Raw genomic sequence first — 18,057 nt, 5'->3', positions numbered from 1 at the left:
ATGTATGTACAAAAAGGGAATGTCAAAGGCGTGCGGAATTTATTTGAAATATAACTTATATGAAGTCTTATTTTTTTCAATTTTATTTTAAAAAAAATTAAAAAAATAGATGGGTTGTTCTCTAAGCTCCTTTTTTTTTCTTCTTTCTGATATATATGTACAAGTAATATATGTTTTATTTGTAAATTTGAATAGTTTATTTAGTTTTGTATCAGACTTCGTGAGTGAATGTTCGATTAAGACCAAAAACCAACAACAATAACAACAAAGAGATTGATCACGACCTCTTTAAAATCAAATACTCATTGGTCATTTCCAATATAACAAAAACTTTACCCGACTAAAAATGATTAATTTACTCATAAATCTGATACCTTAAATAAAACACAACCCAAAACAACACAAGCCAACCTAATTATAACAAATCAAAAGTTCCTATTTGTTTGTCAAACCTATAAAATATTTTTCTATGATTATAAATATTTGTGTAAAATTATTGCAGACCAGAAAAATATTGTTTTTTAAGTCTACCTAAAAAAAATTATATATATTTATTTCATATATTTCTACATAATAATTTTGTGCTGGAAGCCCTATTTTAAGTATCATATATATTTTTGGAATCAACGCATACAGGAGTAGAACTAATTTCATCGTCAACATGAGAATCAAAATGCCAGCTGTCAAAATATCTCAAGGTAATGTGCTTTCAAAATCTATTAAATTATAAGCATATAATATGTAACTTTCCGTTAAGTGTGCTTTTACCTTTTCTCCGTATCATTAAGTATAAATGTTTCAACAGGTAACTTAAACTTTGCTTTAATTTCCCTCGTAAAAAATTTTTTTTTACGAAGAAACTTTAAAATTTATTCATACGTTAAACATATTGCGTCTATCCATCTACTATGGATTTTTGTCACTGTAGCTTACTATTAATAAAGTTCATGGTCCCCTAATCTCCTTAATGGGTAAAATACTTAATTTATAATTACAACCACGCAGTAATATAATTTCATACTCAAACCCATATCGTATTGAAACTTTAATTTGATTTCCTCCCGACAACATTTTCGATGTATTATTTCCCCCCACCTACCCCGTGGGTTGCTAACCCTCAAAGGGATGCTTTCTTTTTATTGTATCAAAATACGTATTATTCTCATTCGTGGAATATTTTTTTAAAAAATAATAAGAGAAGGAAAGAAATAAAAAGAAAATAAAAAAACTTTTTTTGGATCGATATACTATGAGTTTGAATCAATCAATAATATATTTTTGTGAGGGTTTTTGAAACTAAAGACTTGGAATTTTGTGTGAGTAATATAATAGTAATAATAAAATCAGTCTCCCAAAACATAGCTCCATAACCCATTAATAACACAATAAAATCAGTATATTTCCTTTTTCTCAAAAAAACGTAGACACGTAAAAAAAAAGTATTTGTGAAAATAAAACACCTCACAACGTATTCTTTCTTTTTACTTATATATGAATGATAAATATATCCGAGGAACGACGTTTCCGCTTCTTGTTTATACTCTACTCTTTTTCTCAAGGAGATGTTCCAAAACATTGATGTTGTTGTTATAGTGGAATATCGTATAGATTTTTTTAACAGACTATTAACAGGAGATGCTTTTATTTATACATACATATAATATATGAAGTTAACAAATTTGTTTGAAAAGGGCTAAGAAAATGAAAGGTTTTTCCGTTTTGGAAGAAAAATACAAAAAACTACGAGTCAAAGTTAATCTCCAACTATTAATTTTTTATGTGTATGTTAACTCGTTTTTCTCTTTCTTATATATATTTATATTAGTGTTGAGACTCGGCTTGAGGCCGATTTTTTTCAGTTCGATCTTAAGTGATTTTTGTTATCCGATTTTGACAATATATTGGTTGAAAATGCGTTCTCAGCCAAAACATTCGAATAATTATTTTATTTTATTTTGTCTCATAATCAAATTTTAATTTTTTTTCTGTAGTCTCACTCTTTGGACCAATTATTAAGCCAATTTTTCAGTTATACGACTTGTACACAATTTATAGAAAACACTTAAAACTTCATATGACGTCATTGTAATGATATTCACAATTTAGGAACATATATAACGTCTATAATCATAAATCTATAGAATCAGTATAAATCAAATATAAAATTAGACCTATTTTTAATGTGAAACCCAAAGCTATAAATAGAGTGACAAAAAGCGACTGTTGGCTCAGAAGTAGATTTCCTAACCAAGTTTTACTTTTCATGATAGCACAGATGATGTTACTTAATCAATTTCCCTCCGGACGTATCCGAATTTGTTTGCCCTTTGTAGAATTTACCAAGTTAATTCAATTGGAAAGATAAATTTATGGAAGCTATATAGTTCATTTAAAAATTGGGTGGAATTTTGATGGAAAGTTGACTTTAAAGAAAGAAAGTTAAAGAACAGTTGGTACTCGTACTTTGATCAGCTGTATCAGTATCATTTGTTATTGTTCTCAAAAAAAGGGGAAACATTGTAAACTTCACTTCACTACTCATCTTAACAAAATTTGAAGCTCTAGCGGACAATTAAAAGTGCTGCACAAACCAGTACTTTGAGCAAAAATAGATGACAGGTTCAGCGTTTCACCACTTTTTTTATAGCTTTTGTAAAACAGTTCTAAGCAAAATATTTCTATGCGACAAGTCTGGACCGAACTTCTTTAAAGAGCAAAATAAGTTTGGCCCATCTAAAATTATAACAGTCTTTGACCGGGCTACAATTTCCAATAAGAAATTCAACACAATATATAGCTATAAATATTCATATTATACACACTTATTAATTTTGCGGTCTGACACCGTTATAATTTTAACTAAATAGGTCCACTCGAACAAAGGTATCTAAATCCAGTCTTATGATATTATTTTTTTTTGAGAAAATAAATTTATACAGAAAAAATGAGAGACACTTTTCATAGAAAATGAAATTTCGGTCTATGATTTGAGCTTCAGTCTGGACCAAAATATTGGTATACAAACATCACTTCAGACCAAATCGAAAAAATTATCTTGAACGGAGTCTAAAAACTAGCACTTATATTTAATTGTAAAGGGGTAAATATATTCTTATTAAAAGCTATATATTATATAAAATTATGAGTCACTTGTTTTAAAGTGATGTATGTTCAATGTACATATGTACATGACCTAAATAGGATCATCCTCCTAATCAATTACCCTCACTCCATGAGGAAAAGGACAAATTATTATCTGTCCGGTTTTCTCTTTACATGGATATATAAACTTATATAAACACATCTTGTCATTGTAAATCATAGCTCTTTATTTATATGGGATATTTAATTATTATTTTTATGACAAGAATATGTTTGTGTACACAAATAAAGCTTCTACAAATTGAGGACAAAAAAATGATCTAATTATCTAAAGACCAATTTGATTAAAGGCTTTCATAAGTACTATAAATTAGAACAAGGTTTTATTGATTTCCTTTATATTTAATTTCCAAATTAGCTCTAAAAACTTGTAAATATATTTATTTAAACAGCAATTATAAATATGGCAACTCTAACCACATTGTAAATATCACTATAAAACAAAGTATTTAATCTGCTAAAGGTTTTCAAAATTTAAGCTATTTCCTTTATGTTCCTTATTTGAAAAAATTTTGTACACTTTTTTCATATCAAATTTATCTTAAAATTTTTATGTGAAAATATGTAATTATACAAATCTTTTAAGTATAAACATTCGGTCACTGTACAATTGTGACTATATTAAAGTAGTTAATTAATTTAAGATTTAGAAACCTTAAGTACAGGAAAACAAGAATATTAAAGAGTATTTGTACGATTTTTTTTTTTAATTAACCCTCAATAACTCAATAAATATATATTACACAAAATCTATACAAAATGGCCACTCCAATCATTTTATAGTTTCAACAACATTAAAGTTGTTTTTTAAACATGATTGAAATTAATTATTAATTATTTGCCGGATTTTTACATATAACAAATCAACCCAATGAAGTAACTATAAAAATATGTAATCAAGCAATATATATTTACAAATCAACTATTTCTTAGATCAATAAGTCATACAGTTTTAAGATATTAGGCACACACTCAAAAAGGAGTCCTTCATAGACAAACACACTTTGCATTATAAATATAAATGATATGGATGATTTATGCAAGTTTTTAGTCTTACGACAAGGGTTTCAAAAAATCATTAAAAATTAAATGCCTTAAATTACATCAATTTTTGGGGTTAAATAAAGTGAAAAGGAAAAAGGGAACTTATTAGTAAAATGTCGTCAACCTCTCCAGTCCAAAATGGCGGAATGTATGGAGTTTCAAGTAAATAAATGGCTTTTCATCTTGTAACTTTTTTTTTTTTTTTTTTTTTTGAGGGGAAAAAACCTCAGTAATAATTTGCAAACATTGCCCAATTATTTTTAAGCAAGCTTTATACTCGATTCAGCTAGTTGACTCACATATACTTCACTCAGTTAGGCACTTATACCTACAAGTGTTTACATATATACATATGTTAGTCATAGTGTGTAATTTATACAAAAGAAATCAAAGGAATTCAAAATATGTATGTGTTTGTACATATGCGGAATTGGCGGCTCTTTGCTCTTCAAGGGTCTTAAATGGTATGTAGAAGGGATTAATGTGTTTGTTTTGATTTAATTGCGAGCATTGATGAAGATGATGATGATAGTGTCAATAAAAAAGTAATCGAAAGGTGGAAAATACCAATTTATTTGTGGATGTTTGTGTTTAGCTATATAAGAGTGTTTTTCTTGTTTCTCAATTATTAATGCTAGTAGTAGCCTCTGCCAAATTCCCTAATTTTTCTCTTCTTCTTTCTATTATTATTGTTATTTTAAATATAAGGCCATTAGAAACACGTTGACAAATATTATTATTATTATTTACTATAAAATTTATGAGTCTGTTTTTTTTATATATATTTTATTTATGAGCTTCAAGAAACAAAAACCACCTTAGACAGAACTAAGGTGGGGGAGGAGAAGGAATATTTTCATATTTATCTTCTTGTCTCCCCCCTTCACTAATTGCCTATTATGCATATCTAGCTATTCAGGAATAAGTAATCCTACTTTGACAATACATTCAATTTGAGAGACTGATATTTACAGCCGTGTCAATATGTATTTGCAATAGTGTTGTCATGAGAATAATAGTTTTATTGTATTTTGCTTGGGTAAAATTAAAATAGGCAACTATGAATATATATTTTTAAATATTTTCTACTTATTAGCATACAACCGTACGGTATTGTGACAGGATTCTTAAAAATCAGGTTTAAAAAAACCTGGGTAACTAGATGGGTACCTGGACAGCTCCCTACGTCAAATCTGGCTTAGCTTAAAATCAATTGTGCCATATAAATACCTTACGATATTTTATTTTTTTGACGGGGGGGATCGGGGTTGACACCTTTATACTCTTGCTTTATTCATAAAGGACTATTTTGTTTGATAAGGGTTGGCGTTCTTAAATTTTGTGTGGGTTGAATCATTAGTAGGTTATTTTTTATGACCTAACGTTACACCAAGTATCGGTTCCAGGTTCCAATACCAATTTCTTATTTTACCAAATGAAATGTGAGAGTATATTGGTTCAACTAAGGTATCAGTTTACCAAACACCCCTAATATTGGTTAGTTAAAATATGACATTAACGCTGACAGTATTTTTATTAAGTTTGCAAACTGAAAATTATTTTAATTTTTTAATGCTGTTATCAATATTCTTAAAATCTAGAAAGGAGAATATCTAAGTATAAAGTAAGTACTATTGTATGTACTCATGAAAGACAGAAAGTAACGATGAGATTTTTGCCGGGGAGGTTATAAGTCTAAGTCTTTATAGGACTCAAGGCAGAATTGATGATCGATATATGAGCAATTCCTTCCTTATGTTCTTCCTAAATACAGAGTGCGTTTCCTTGGTTTCACAGTAACAAATAGGTATAATAAAATGTCATAACATCTAAGCTCATCTCCCATCAAATAATCATCAAAATTGTCAGGATAACTAGTTTATTTTTGGTTTCTTATACTTTTACATACCACAGGTCATCATTTATACAATTCTAAATATTCGTATATAAATACTTACTATAAAAAGCTAAAAACTCACCAGGTATGAAAATACCAAAGTACGATTCAGTCAGTGTATGGACAATGTGGAACGTTACTTAAATTACTTAATTTTTAAAACTGCGTAAAACAAATTTGTAAATGTGTATTGTCATTATCAAACAAAAATAAAAACATTTTGATTAATAAAACTTGTTGATTGCCTTTTGAAAAAAGGAAGTTCTGTTGCTTCACCCTGTATACACATATATATTCGACCTCCCTCAAATCCCATTTCATCTGCTGCTACTTATATGTGTCTGTGTGCTTCTCTCGATATATTATTATTTTTGAGACAGTGTTTGTATTGTACAAACGAAAAATGACCGTTTGGAATTTCAAATTCTATTATAACTTATGATCTATGTACATACATATTTGTTTTGATAGCCATCAAACTATGTATATACGATCCACTTTTGAATGAGAAAAGTATTACCAAAAAAGGCATAGTATCCTTAATTCCAACATAAGTTTGATATAGTCATTATAGAGCAAAACTCATTCTATGGTATGTTTAAAGTATATACTCTTTCAAAGAACAAAGAGATTATTTTACCATTAATATATAACAATTAAAGAAGGGCACGCATTTATAAGTGTGTAAGAAAACAATTGAATATTCTGCTTGTTCAAGTTAGTATATCCCATTTGTAGAGTACAAGGAAATTGTAAAATAGTATTCTTGCACGCCTCGAAATGCACGCATTTTCACTTCTCTAATTGTCATATAGATACATATTTTGGACCCGACCAATGATAATTTTTTAGGACTTTACAGATTATTTGGAGGTTAAACGACATAAAAATCAGCCAATTTTTTTTTCAAATTAACCTTTGAGATCCCAGTGAAATTAATGAATCAAAATGGTCATATGGACCAATTGAGGGATTGGTCTCATTTACATAATCAAACACATCAGCTAACAAAATATTTCGGCTTTTTACAAAACCTATTTGATCTTCTAATCATTTATAAATTGTGAATTCAATTTTGTTTTATGTATGAACATATACATAGAATTTTATGGACGCTTATAGTTTTTTGACAATATATTTTCAATAATTATAATAAAAAATGGCAGTTAAAATTGGTGTCACATTTATATATTTACATTGATAAGCATGATAGATAATGTTAATAGATATTGAAATAATATTAAAAAGTGACTACAAGGGGCACTTTTGTCTTTTCAATGGTTATTAAAGAAAAAAAAAATTTTTTGAGGGAAAATAATTGCTGATTTTGAAGAGATATAGAGTAAGATTTAAGTCTTCTCAACGTCCCTAGCTAACAAAATTGGACAAATACTGATGACGTTGTCTGTATTTCGCCAATTGGTTTATAGATTCGTCGAATTACCAATTAGTCTGTAAGCTGCGCCTTTTTCACCGACTCAACAATATAAATATATTAGTCGAGTCATAATATGGAGCTAGTCCATATACGGCAAACCTTACTTTTTACTATGGACAACACCCTCTTTCAAGTAACAAAGAGGTTATTTGACCACCACTCCATAACGATATATTATGTATATAGTCAATTAGACATGAATTATGGTTCTTGTTTTTTTCCAGTGTGTGTGCATTATGATTCATAAGGGATTGCTAGGTATGAAATGATTACTCCTTAACTGATTTGCAACTTTGGTTAATAAATGACCCTCTTCAAAGGGTCAAATAGGGGTCCTTTATATTATGTTGTTTATCATACTGAAATGCATATTTAGCAAAAAAAAACAAGGGTCGTGAGACGAACAATGAAATATTTTGTTAGTTCAGGAATGGAGTATATATGTAGAGAAATAATAAAAAATAAAAAGAATAATATTCATACGTGATTAAAATACATCGAAACAAATTGTAGCTACGTGTTTCTCTTTACTTCAATAGTGGTGTATGTATGTACAAATATCCACAAATTGTAAGGAAAAAAGGTCAAAGGGGCATGTTGTAAGTGAATGACCAAATATAATAAGTATTAACTGATATTCAGGGTCAATTAGCCAATCCGGACTATTTAAAAAAACAGTAAATGTCCAGATAAATCATTTAAAAATATAATTAACGATATATATATATAGGCCAAAATTATAGACGTATTCAATTTTATCTTAATCTAAGATCAAAAAGACTAACATACATTTACCACATCCACGGAAAGATGGGAGCCCAGTGTTTGCCACTGCTCCTTCCAATGACACTCAAGCCAAATAAAAGCTTGAAAACTTTGTTTAAAACCAGGGAGAGCAGCCACTTCCTACTTCAGCTACCCAGTAATAATTCTGAAAGTATTTCTACCATTCAGTTCATCTTATCAAAGATATAAAATATTATTTTCTTCATTAAACTTCAATTATAAAATTTGTTACCCTGTTGACTTAAACTTCTTTATATAAAGATGTGACGCTCCTGAACCTTTATCTTTAAGCACAAATTAATAACTTTAATCATAGTTAAATGGCTCTAGTTAACTTTTTGGACACCATACAGATATCATTCAGGGATTGAACGTAATATATCGTTTTTCGTCAGAAAAACAAAGAATCTTCTTGTCCCAACTTGTCTTGTGGACTTTTCTAAAATTCTTGTAATCTTTCCCCGCAATTATAAATATCATAAACTCTGCGCTTGGAGGAACCAAGCCCGTTTTTGATTTCACTAGGACAGTATTCCGTGTGATCTAATCCAAACATTGTATCGTTTTTTTCCTCTCCATTTTTAGACTGATTACTTTTTTATATGATAGAAAATATATATTCTGAAACACCTAATCTTACACCTAAAAAAAACAACTAGATAATAATTTTTTATCCTTATTATAAAATATGTTTTTGATAATGCTTAAAAAGGCTGGATTTATCTCATCAAGCCTGTACCATTGTTTGGTATACCGGTGATATAGTGGTACCAGGGTACTGATGCATTTACAACGTAAAGTACGTAATTAGTAATGAAACCCAGTACCTACAGAGCCATTACGTCATAATAATAATGTCCTTTCGATGACATAACTATTTAATTTTATGTGCTATGGCCCTATACAAACAAAAATCCAGTGTATGCTCCTGTTAGTACATATGAATTGCCCTTAAGAACATGTTTGTAATATTTTTCCATTTGAAAAATTATCAACCTGCCGGTACCAATTTTTGTACTGGGCTTGAATGTATGCAGATCGCTCATTTCTTGGTCTCTTTGATTGTTTTCTTCTTATTTTTTTTTCAATCCTACATTCATTAAAAGGGACCAATGTAGTATATAATACACTCTATAAAATATATAGACTATCAAATGTATTTCAATATTGAAATGATGAATGATACGAACTACTACGATCATTTATCACATTTTTGAAAAAAAAATCTAAAACTTTTATGTATATTAATTTATATAATATAGACAGATATAATATAAAGACATGAAATCGTTTTTGGTGAATGATATTTGAAATAGGATATTAAAATGAAAATACATAAAACAGGGAGAATTATTATACTGCTACATAGTTGTACTATGAACATCATTAATTAACAAAGATTTTATATGTCTACTCCTATGAGCTTTTAAAATGACAATAGAAAATGATAGGTAAGCTAACATAGGTACGTGAATAAATATAAAAAATTAAATTGATAAGCAATACATTAGTGTTGTCACGATATGAATATTTTCCAGCATCACATTTATTAACACTTTTTGATAGTTTTTGTTACTTTTTCGACTAAAATTGTTACAAAAAAATGTTGTTAAGGCGATTCAAATGTACCTATAGGGAAGTTCACAAGATTTGGTTTAGGATGGGGACTACCTCCGAAATTAGAGGGGATGCACCATCAGTTGGTCAATTTTTTATGACGTATTAACATTGTAATGACCGTTTCAATATGAATTTAGTGTAGTACCGTCTAAAATGTGTCAAAACTTTAGTATTCCTAATAACACTTGTATACCGATAAATTCTAGAATATATAAATAGGTACATAATGATGTCACGATATCAATACTTTGTTAACAGTTCCACTCCCAAAATTTGTATCGGTATTTTATAACTTTCGTTTCTTATGTACTTAAGAATAATTTTTTTAGTGATTTATATAGTTTCTTCTTCTCTTCGTAAAATTAACCTTAATAATTCAAAACACGAGTGAACTAATGCAGATTGTTAGTTATAGATTAATTCATTGCACTTCTAGTGGGTAAAAAATATTCTCGTAATAAATTTAATTAATACAAAAATAGACTCAAGAACATCGTTTCGCTGCTTAGTTTACAGCTTAGGAGTTAGGGGGCAGTAGTTTATATTGTATGAAGTAATATGTTAGTGTTGCAAGTACCGATTTCAATGCCGATTTAGTATAGTACCGGTTTCAAGGCCAATTTTGTATAGGAGCGTTATAATACGTCAGTAATCGTGCGATTTTAGCGTGAGCGGGAACTGGAGCCAAAGATGAATTTTGGTGGTTAGTTTCTTTCTTTCATATATAAAGCTTTAATTTATTTTAAAGCATTTTCGCTTTTTTTAAAAATAAAATAAATTTTTTATAGGTACCTTTTTATGCAATTTTTATCGAATGGAATTTTTTATATATATATTTAGGATGATCTTTTTCACAAAAAGCAAAGACTTCGTTTGACTTTTTACAAAATAATATACAGAGTGGAGTCCCATTCAAGAGAAGACTTACCCTCTAGTCCCCACCCTACAAAAATTGACCCTCCTTCAGGATCCCTTAAATACCGGTATACCGATTTACACATTGGGTCGGAAAATGTAACAAGTAATCAATAACTTCCTTTATATGTACGTAAATAAATGTATGTAAATCTTTTTCTTAGAAAAAGACAGACCAGATTCTTATAATTATGTTTATTCATATATATTTCTGGTAATATTAATTCATGGCAATAACTCATGCTTCCATTTTTACCGAATAAATTATTTCTTTTTGTCACGCTAATTTGGAGGGACTTTCTTATTAGTGAGTAATAATATTTTGTTATATTATAGTATATGTTATTTATGTAATTTATCAAAACACGATCAAAATGAATAAGTAGAAACCATTTACCAAATAATATAATATAATATTTTTCCATGTTCCCATTTCCATTCTTAATTGACTTTTCAGTTGTTGATCTTAAAGGTTTTTTGGACTACTTCACTCCCTAAAAACCCTTCATTTCTTGTGTAAGGTTTTTATCCATCCCAGGGACTGAAATATCTTTGATGTATTTTTGTGTATTATATTTTTGTTCCAATCTATATCTAAGATCTAATAGGGAATAACGGAAGGTTAAACAAATTATGAATACACTTTAGTGTTGTTGGGATACCAATGGATTTGTACCGGTTCTGATACCGATATGGGATCGTTATTTTGGTACTTTTCGATTTTATTCGACAAGTAAAGATAATAAACAGTAAATAATGAAAATATATATCTCAAAAATTTATTTATTTGCATTAGAAATGAACTTACAGAGGCGTTCTTAGGATTTTGTTTTTGTATATGTCTAGCTCCAAATTGTTTTATCTATGACATAAAAATTGTATTATTATTATTTTTTTTAAATATAAGACAATTTGCTGGTGGAGCAGGGTTAAAAGTTTGAGGGATTCCACCATCTGTTGGTCACTTTTTAAGACGTAAGGTAAGTACTGTTTTTAATGCATCTGTTATATGTTATTGTAGTACCAAAAACAGAACAACACTAATCTATATAATAAATATCCATACTAAATGAGATGTTCCCTCCCAAAAATACGCTTAATAGTCCATGATACTTTTGATGCATAGTCAATAATTTAAGTGCGAATTTGAATACTCAAATATACATAATAGTGAACGTTGATCCCTTGTTCTTACATATGTATAACAATAATACAAGAATATAGCTTTTATATATATATTATGAAAAAATGTACACATCATTTAAAATATTGATGTATATTTAAATTTAGGTATGCATAAAAAAAGAGGGAATTATCATATATGTATGAAATTTGGCTAGAAACAAAGTGTCAAAAATTATTTGTAAAATAAGTTATTTCTTGAAGTTACACAAAGAAAAAGACAAAAGATAGTGAACAAACAAAACGATATCCAGGCATACAGATCAATACACATTATCTTATATACGTTTCTCTATATCTCATCACAATGAAGAAGCTGGACAATTTAATGTTGGTTATGCAAAGCCTAAATTTTTAAACGGAATGTGAGAACAAGTATGTTTATGATCAAGAATTTGTGCCTTACATTCGTAATCATTAGAGATATATTGGTTGCAAAATTTTGATGATCCGTTGGGTTACTTTTATAAACTTAACCCCTAATTTTTTTTCTGTATATATGCTACATACAAAAAAACCTTTTTATATGATATTTACATAAAATGTCTCAAATTGAAACTTTTTAATATCTAAAACAACCCTTTTGCTAAGTGCAAATAGATTATAACATAATTTTGCATCATAAAACAAGTAGGTATATATTAACTAGAAAAAAAAAGATTGAAAAATCATTTTTTTAGATATATATTTACTTCCATGAAACATTTTTCACCTGATAAAGTTATTTTCAAGGCAAAAATATCAAGAATTAAGAACAAGCTGTAATATACTTTAATTGAATCTAAAGGGAAATGAATTACAATAACTTAAAAAATACTAACAGTTTTACTGAGTAAATAAAACTACTCTACTAAAACATTAGTTTGTCTTCTATAGTAATAAAATTTTCAATTTTTTTCATAGACAAATAACAAAGACGGTACCGAAACCATATAAAGTATCAAATTAAAGACTGGCCAACCTTACCAATCACATACATATGTATAAACATTGTATTTACCTTAGAACAATGCTTCTCAAACTTTTTACAATTTCTACACACCATAGAAAATCTTAAAATCTTCAGGTATCCCCGTTATGACCAAACTTATTTTTTTTATAACATAGATTTTTTACAAAATATTATGGATAGAGTAAAAAAATAGAACTTTATTTCTGTAGTATTATTATCTTATGAGTGACTGAATTAAGCAAACTAAAATTTGGTTCTTTTTCCTCTCACATAAGAAAAAGAGCTTTTGTACCAAAAATCATCAAATTACATAAGACTTTAGTGATCACAATTTGTATTTTTATTAATTATGTAGTAGTTAAATTTTAGACGTGTAATTACAAATGAGATAGAAAAATCGATCTGTTTCAAATTTAGCATAGATTTCAAATATGTACAAGGAATAATGCCTTAAGAGCAAATATTTCATTGCTCCCTAATGTACATATATGCAACTGCTTAACATGATGTAATACTGTTATAGATCCAAACATGGCCGAATGATTCTTTTCTTGTTTTTTTTAATGGGTCATATCATATTAAATGCATCATTTTGAAGCCGTATATTTGATTTTCTTGCATATGTGACAAATGCTACAAATAATAAAATGAACGAGTGTAATTTGAGTCGTTGTAATGGATTAATTTGATTACTTTAAAGGACTTGAGACTTTGATCAAATAAAAGAACAAAAATTATGTTTCCGTCTTCATTTTATTTTAAAAACTTATTTCCTTCCTTACTTGTATTTCTAATGACCTCAGAGTGTAATTAATTCTTTGAGATTGTAACTAAGAGATCCTTCTGATTCCTCTTCCCCCCCCCCCTCTTCCCCTCCTTTCGTTTCCTTTTTGATAAGATGATAAAGAAGTTTTTTTATATCAAATAAAGGGAGGTTTGTTTTTTATCAAGTGTTAAGGAAGCATGCAAAAAAAAATGTGGAAAAAGCTTTCAAGGATTTGTTAGGAATATTTATATATGTACTACAACAACATAAAACTGACCAAGCTAGTATTTATATTTAATATAGAATAATTCAATAGTGTTGTCACGATATCAATATTTTTGTACCGTCTTTGGTTTCCCAAAATTGATATGATTGCTCAGAATTTTTTTTTATTGGTGAAATTTTTTTGTTCTGGTTGACAATCATTAATTTCTTTCTTTTCATTTATTTAAACGAAACGAAGATCACGTGATTAAATTGTTTCTTAATTTATTGACTACGAAAAGCATTTTTTATATCAAAATATCCCTTTGTCAGTTACTACAGATGATGTCACTTCATCATTTTCCCTTGTTACGAATGCATTTTTTTTTCATGTTTCGAAGGTTCCTTATTGTGTTATTTAAGTTACTCAACACGTCTATAGCAGACAAAAAAAATTATCTTACTGATCTAAATTTCGACAAAAATTGATTGCGTGGTCGACACTTCACCACTTTGTTTTAGTTTTGGTTCTGGGATAAAGAATATTTGTGGAAAACACTAAAAAAAGGAGCAAGAAAATAAACAGCTAATTAACGCTGTTCAAATATTCTTTGCGTTCAGGTATTCCAAAATGAACAAAAATTTTATCAATGCTCATTTTTCACTCAATATCCGAGTCTGCTATTGGTACTTTGATACTTTTTTTTACTGAAGTTATAACTATCAATTTTGTTAAGGGCTTGGCAAACCCGTCTGTTGGAGTAGGAGTTAGTTAGGATATTTGATGAAAGAGACCATGTATGTTTGTTTTTTGGTGAGGAAGTTACGTCATAGATATTTTTATGAGGTAATAACATTGCATGTACCGGTGTCAATACCAATTTTGTAAAATACATTTTTAAATGCAACAGTACTCCAGTATCCCAATAGTGTCGATATACTACAAAAAGCTATACCATATATTACATAATTAATGTTATGATTATTTTGACCATGTATATAAATAAATAGTTGAAGAAAACATTTGTATAAAGTAATCAACTAATCATGATGTTGTAAATCAATATTTTATAATAATTTTATCGAAATTAAGAAAAAAAAATCTCATTTTTTATCTCAGCTTATTCTTACGTAGTAGTACCACATATGTAGTGGTGACTTGGCAAACAAATATATTCCTTCATCATTGACAAAAATGACTCTACATAGAGTTCTTATCAACATTGAAATATGCAAAACAAAAGGCTACTTTACTTTGTAATTCTTGGATACTATGTAGAGGGTCACGATAGAATACCAAATAGTCCTTTAAGTTGCGTCTCATTCGTGACTAAAATATGTATATTTATAATAAATAGCTCGGAAAAGAGGGTGTTTAAATAGTATTTCTACTTTATCAACGGACTATAATAAATTACTTACTTCAAGGTAGCGGAAAAACAATAAAATTTTTATTATAATTAAATAATATGTACAAACATATACCTATATATAATATTAACATAAAGAACTAAGTCCCCCCCCGCCCTTCACTTACTCTTGTTTTGCAAAAGGGTCCCATGGACAGTATGTATAAATATATAAAGAATTTTTATTACACTTTGATAAGGGTTTGGACCCTTTTTGACTCTTTTGCAGGGTTTCAAATAGTTGAAGGAGTTTCATGTGTGTCTCCTAGAAATATAACTATATTATATATTTTTTACCTTTAATAATAATTCATATATTTTAAATTATGTCTGTCGATTTGCTTATATGTAGTCAGTTGAGTTTGGCAGATTATAATTATTAATATATGATTGTATTTGTTCTTAATATAATACTTTAAATTTAACCTAGTCCCTAATGTGATACTAGAATAAGTCAAAAATTTGAAAGTTTTTTGACAGACAGTAAAACTTATAAACTGCTTTGTTTAAGATTGCAAGAGAAAAATTATTGAGAATACAGGATGGGGACCCAAAAAATTACAAAAAACGTCATTTTTATGGAATCAAGAAAAGATAACTCAAAACCAATCTTGTGATTAGTTAAAATACTATATTTCGATATATTTTTTATTCAATATGGTATACTTTGCAAGTAATTACAGGCTAGACACGCTGGCGAATAAATTTGAAGCTTATGGCGATGCAGGTCGTGTTAATGTCGGACCATATTGTCATGATGGCAGCTCTGAACGAATCTCAATTTGGATGAGAGGTGTGGCAGACATTCTTATCCGAGATGCCTTTAACTGTAAAGTAGAGGGGGTTAAGTTCAAGACTTAAAAAGGGTCCCATGGAGGCAAGTTAGAAGTAAGCCGTATTGTTGCTACAAAAGTTTTGGTTTTTCTTGATCGTATGGGGCTGTAATAGACTTTTTGATGTTGTAGGCAGTCCGGACGGAGATAACAACACTATCTGTAGCCTTCTCGGTGCTTACACCGGTGCAGAGGAGATCGCATACGTCCTGTTTCTTTTGTTGTTACATATAGAGAGGTTTGATAAAAACAAAGCTTGTTTACTTTTGTTTTAGCTGTCATTTGGTTGTGTAATCAAGCCATGTAATTAAAAAAAACACAAGAAATTATTCTTAATAAAATGTTACTTCTGTTTTGGATTCCCAGTTTTGTAGTTTTCATTATTCTTCATTAAGGTTTATCTAATTTATTTATCGTCCCTTACTTCTTAATAAAGAGATAGAAACAAAAACTTGCCTGCATTTGTAGTCATTCAATTACACTCTTTAGGTATTTTAGGTCAATTTTTGAACTGTGCATAGTTAAAAAGAAGTAGATTATTTGAATAGTAAGATTTATAGAGATTAAACAATCATTGTTCAAAACACAAATAAGATAAAACAAATGGACAGCTGACTATCATAGATTAAAATATCGATTGTATGGTATTTACACGAGCGTGAAACTGTGGGCCTGTAAAATAATTTAATGAAGTAATTTCAATGTTCTGTCTGGTCCTTTAGGAACAACCATAATGAATGAACATAATTTTATGTACTCTAGAGAAATGTTGTCCATGACGTCACCGGAATTAATATGACATCTTGATTTTACTAGTCGATCCGGAGGACATTTACTTTTTTGAAATCGGGAAATATGTTTATGCAACTATTGATGCATACTCAAACTTTTGACTGAAATAAATATTTATGGTAATTAAAATTTGCAATTGGTATCTATATATGGACATTATGGACTTGGCTAGGGATACTTTCGTTCATTACTTACTTTGACTCGAGATTTTAATTAATTTTTTTGAAAGGAAGGTATTTTGTAAAGAAATTATTAATGTTTTTCTAAATTATTATGTTTTTTACTGAAAAAAGACTTACGACTTGAAAATTACTTGTTACTACAATGTTACGATTTGTGACTTGCATATGGTAACTTTGTCACATGTCTGGTATTTTTTTACTGATTCAAAATCGTCATTTGGAATCAATACATCCTTAACAATTATATATATAACCAACTTCCTACTCGTTTTTCCTAAATGACCTCATGGACAAAATAAGTAATTAAAACCATAACTAATGATTATGACACTTTATAATGGTTCATGTGATGGATTGATTCTTTATTATTACTCCTAAATTCATTCAATGCTTTCTTATGAGTGAAGAGTTTATTCTTTCACACAAAGAAATAATAACAATAACAACAAAAATGTTCAACTTTTTTTCCTCCATGTTGTAGTAGTAGTTATATTAATTACAGTCCTTATAAGATTAATTACCATCATGGGGCCTCATACCTAATCACAAAGTTTTTTCGACTTCTTCCAATTTCATGCTATATGCTATTGGTCCACAAATATTAATCATCATGGAAGAATAATAATCTTAAGAGCAGATGTTTACCTTATGATAAGCTTCAATTGTTATAAATATCAAAAAGGGTTTTATATATATATATATGTATACTATTATAACAACACAAATGACACGCATGCAATGACGGATTTTTAATTATTATTTTTTGATGTAAATTGGTCAAAATCGACCAAGCGGGTTGACCCCTTTATAAATAAGTATTTTTGTACGACAGCTCCTTCATTTACGTACTTGCCTCCACACCCTAAATATATATG

At 28.7% G+C, this 18,057-nt stretch overlaps 1 protein-coding gene across 1 annotated transcript in view; it reads left to right on the top strand.

Moving 5' to 3' along the window:
• Nucleotides 1–202: 202 nt before the first annotated feature.
• The window catches only part of Cph (BCL11 transcription factor chronophage), a 251,648-nt gene continuing 233,793 nt past the window's right edge, over nt 203–18,057 (top strand). The window contains exon 1 of the mRNA XM_071887366.1: nt 203–698. Coding sequence (XP_071743467.1) covers nt 662–698 — 37 coding nt within the window. The 5' untranslated portion in view covers nt 203–661. The remainder of the gene's footprint in view (nt 699–18,057) is intronic.

This window comes from Lepeophtheirus salmonis, chromosome 3 (genome assembly GCF_016086655.4).
Source record: "Lepeophtheirus salmonis chromosome 3, UVic_Lsal_1.4, whole genome shotgun sequence".
Classification (NCBI taxonomy): domain Eukaryota; kingdom Metazoa; phylum Arthropoda; class Copepoda; order Siphonostomatoida; family Caligidae; genus Lepeophtheirus; species Lepeophtheirus salmonis.
Note: the sequence above shows the minus strand (reverse complement) of the source record. Positions and strands in the feature narration are given on the sequence as shown.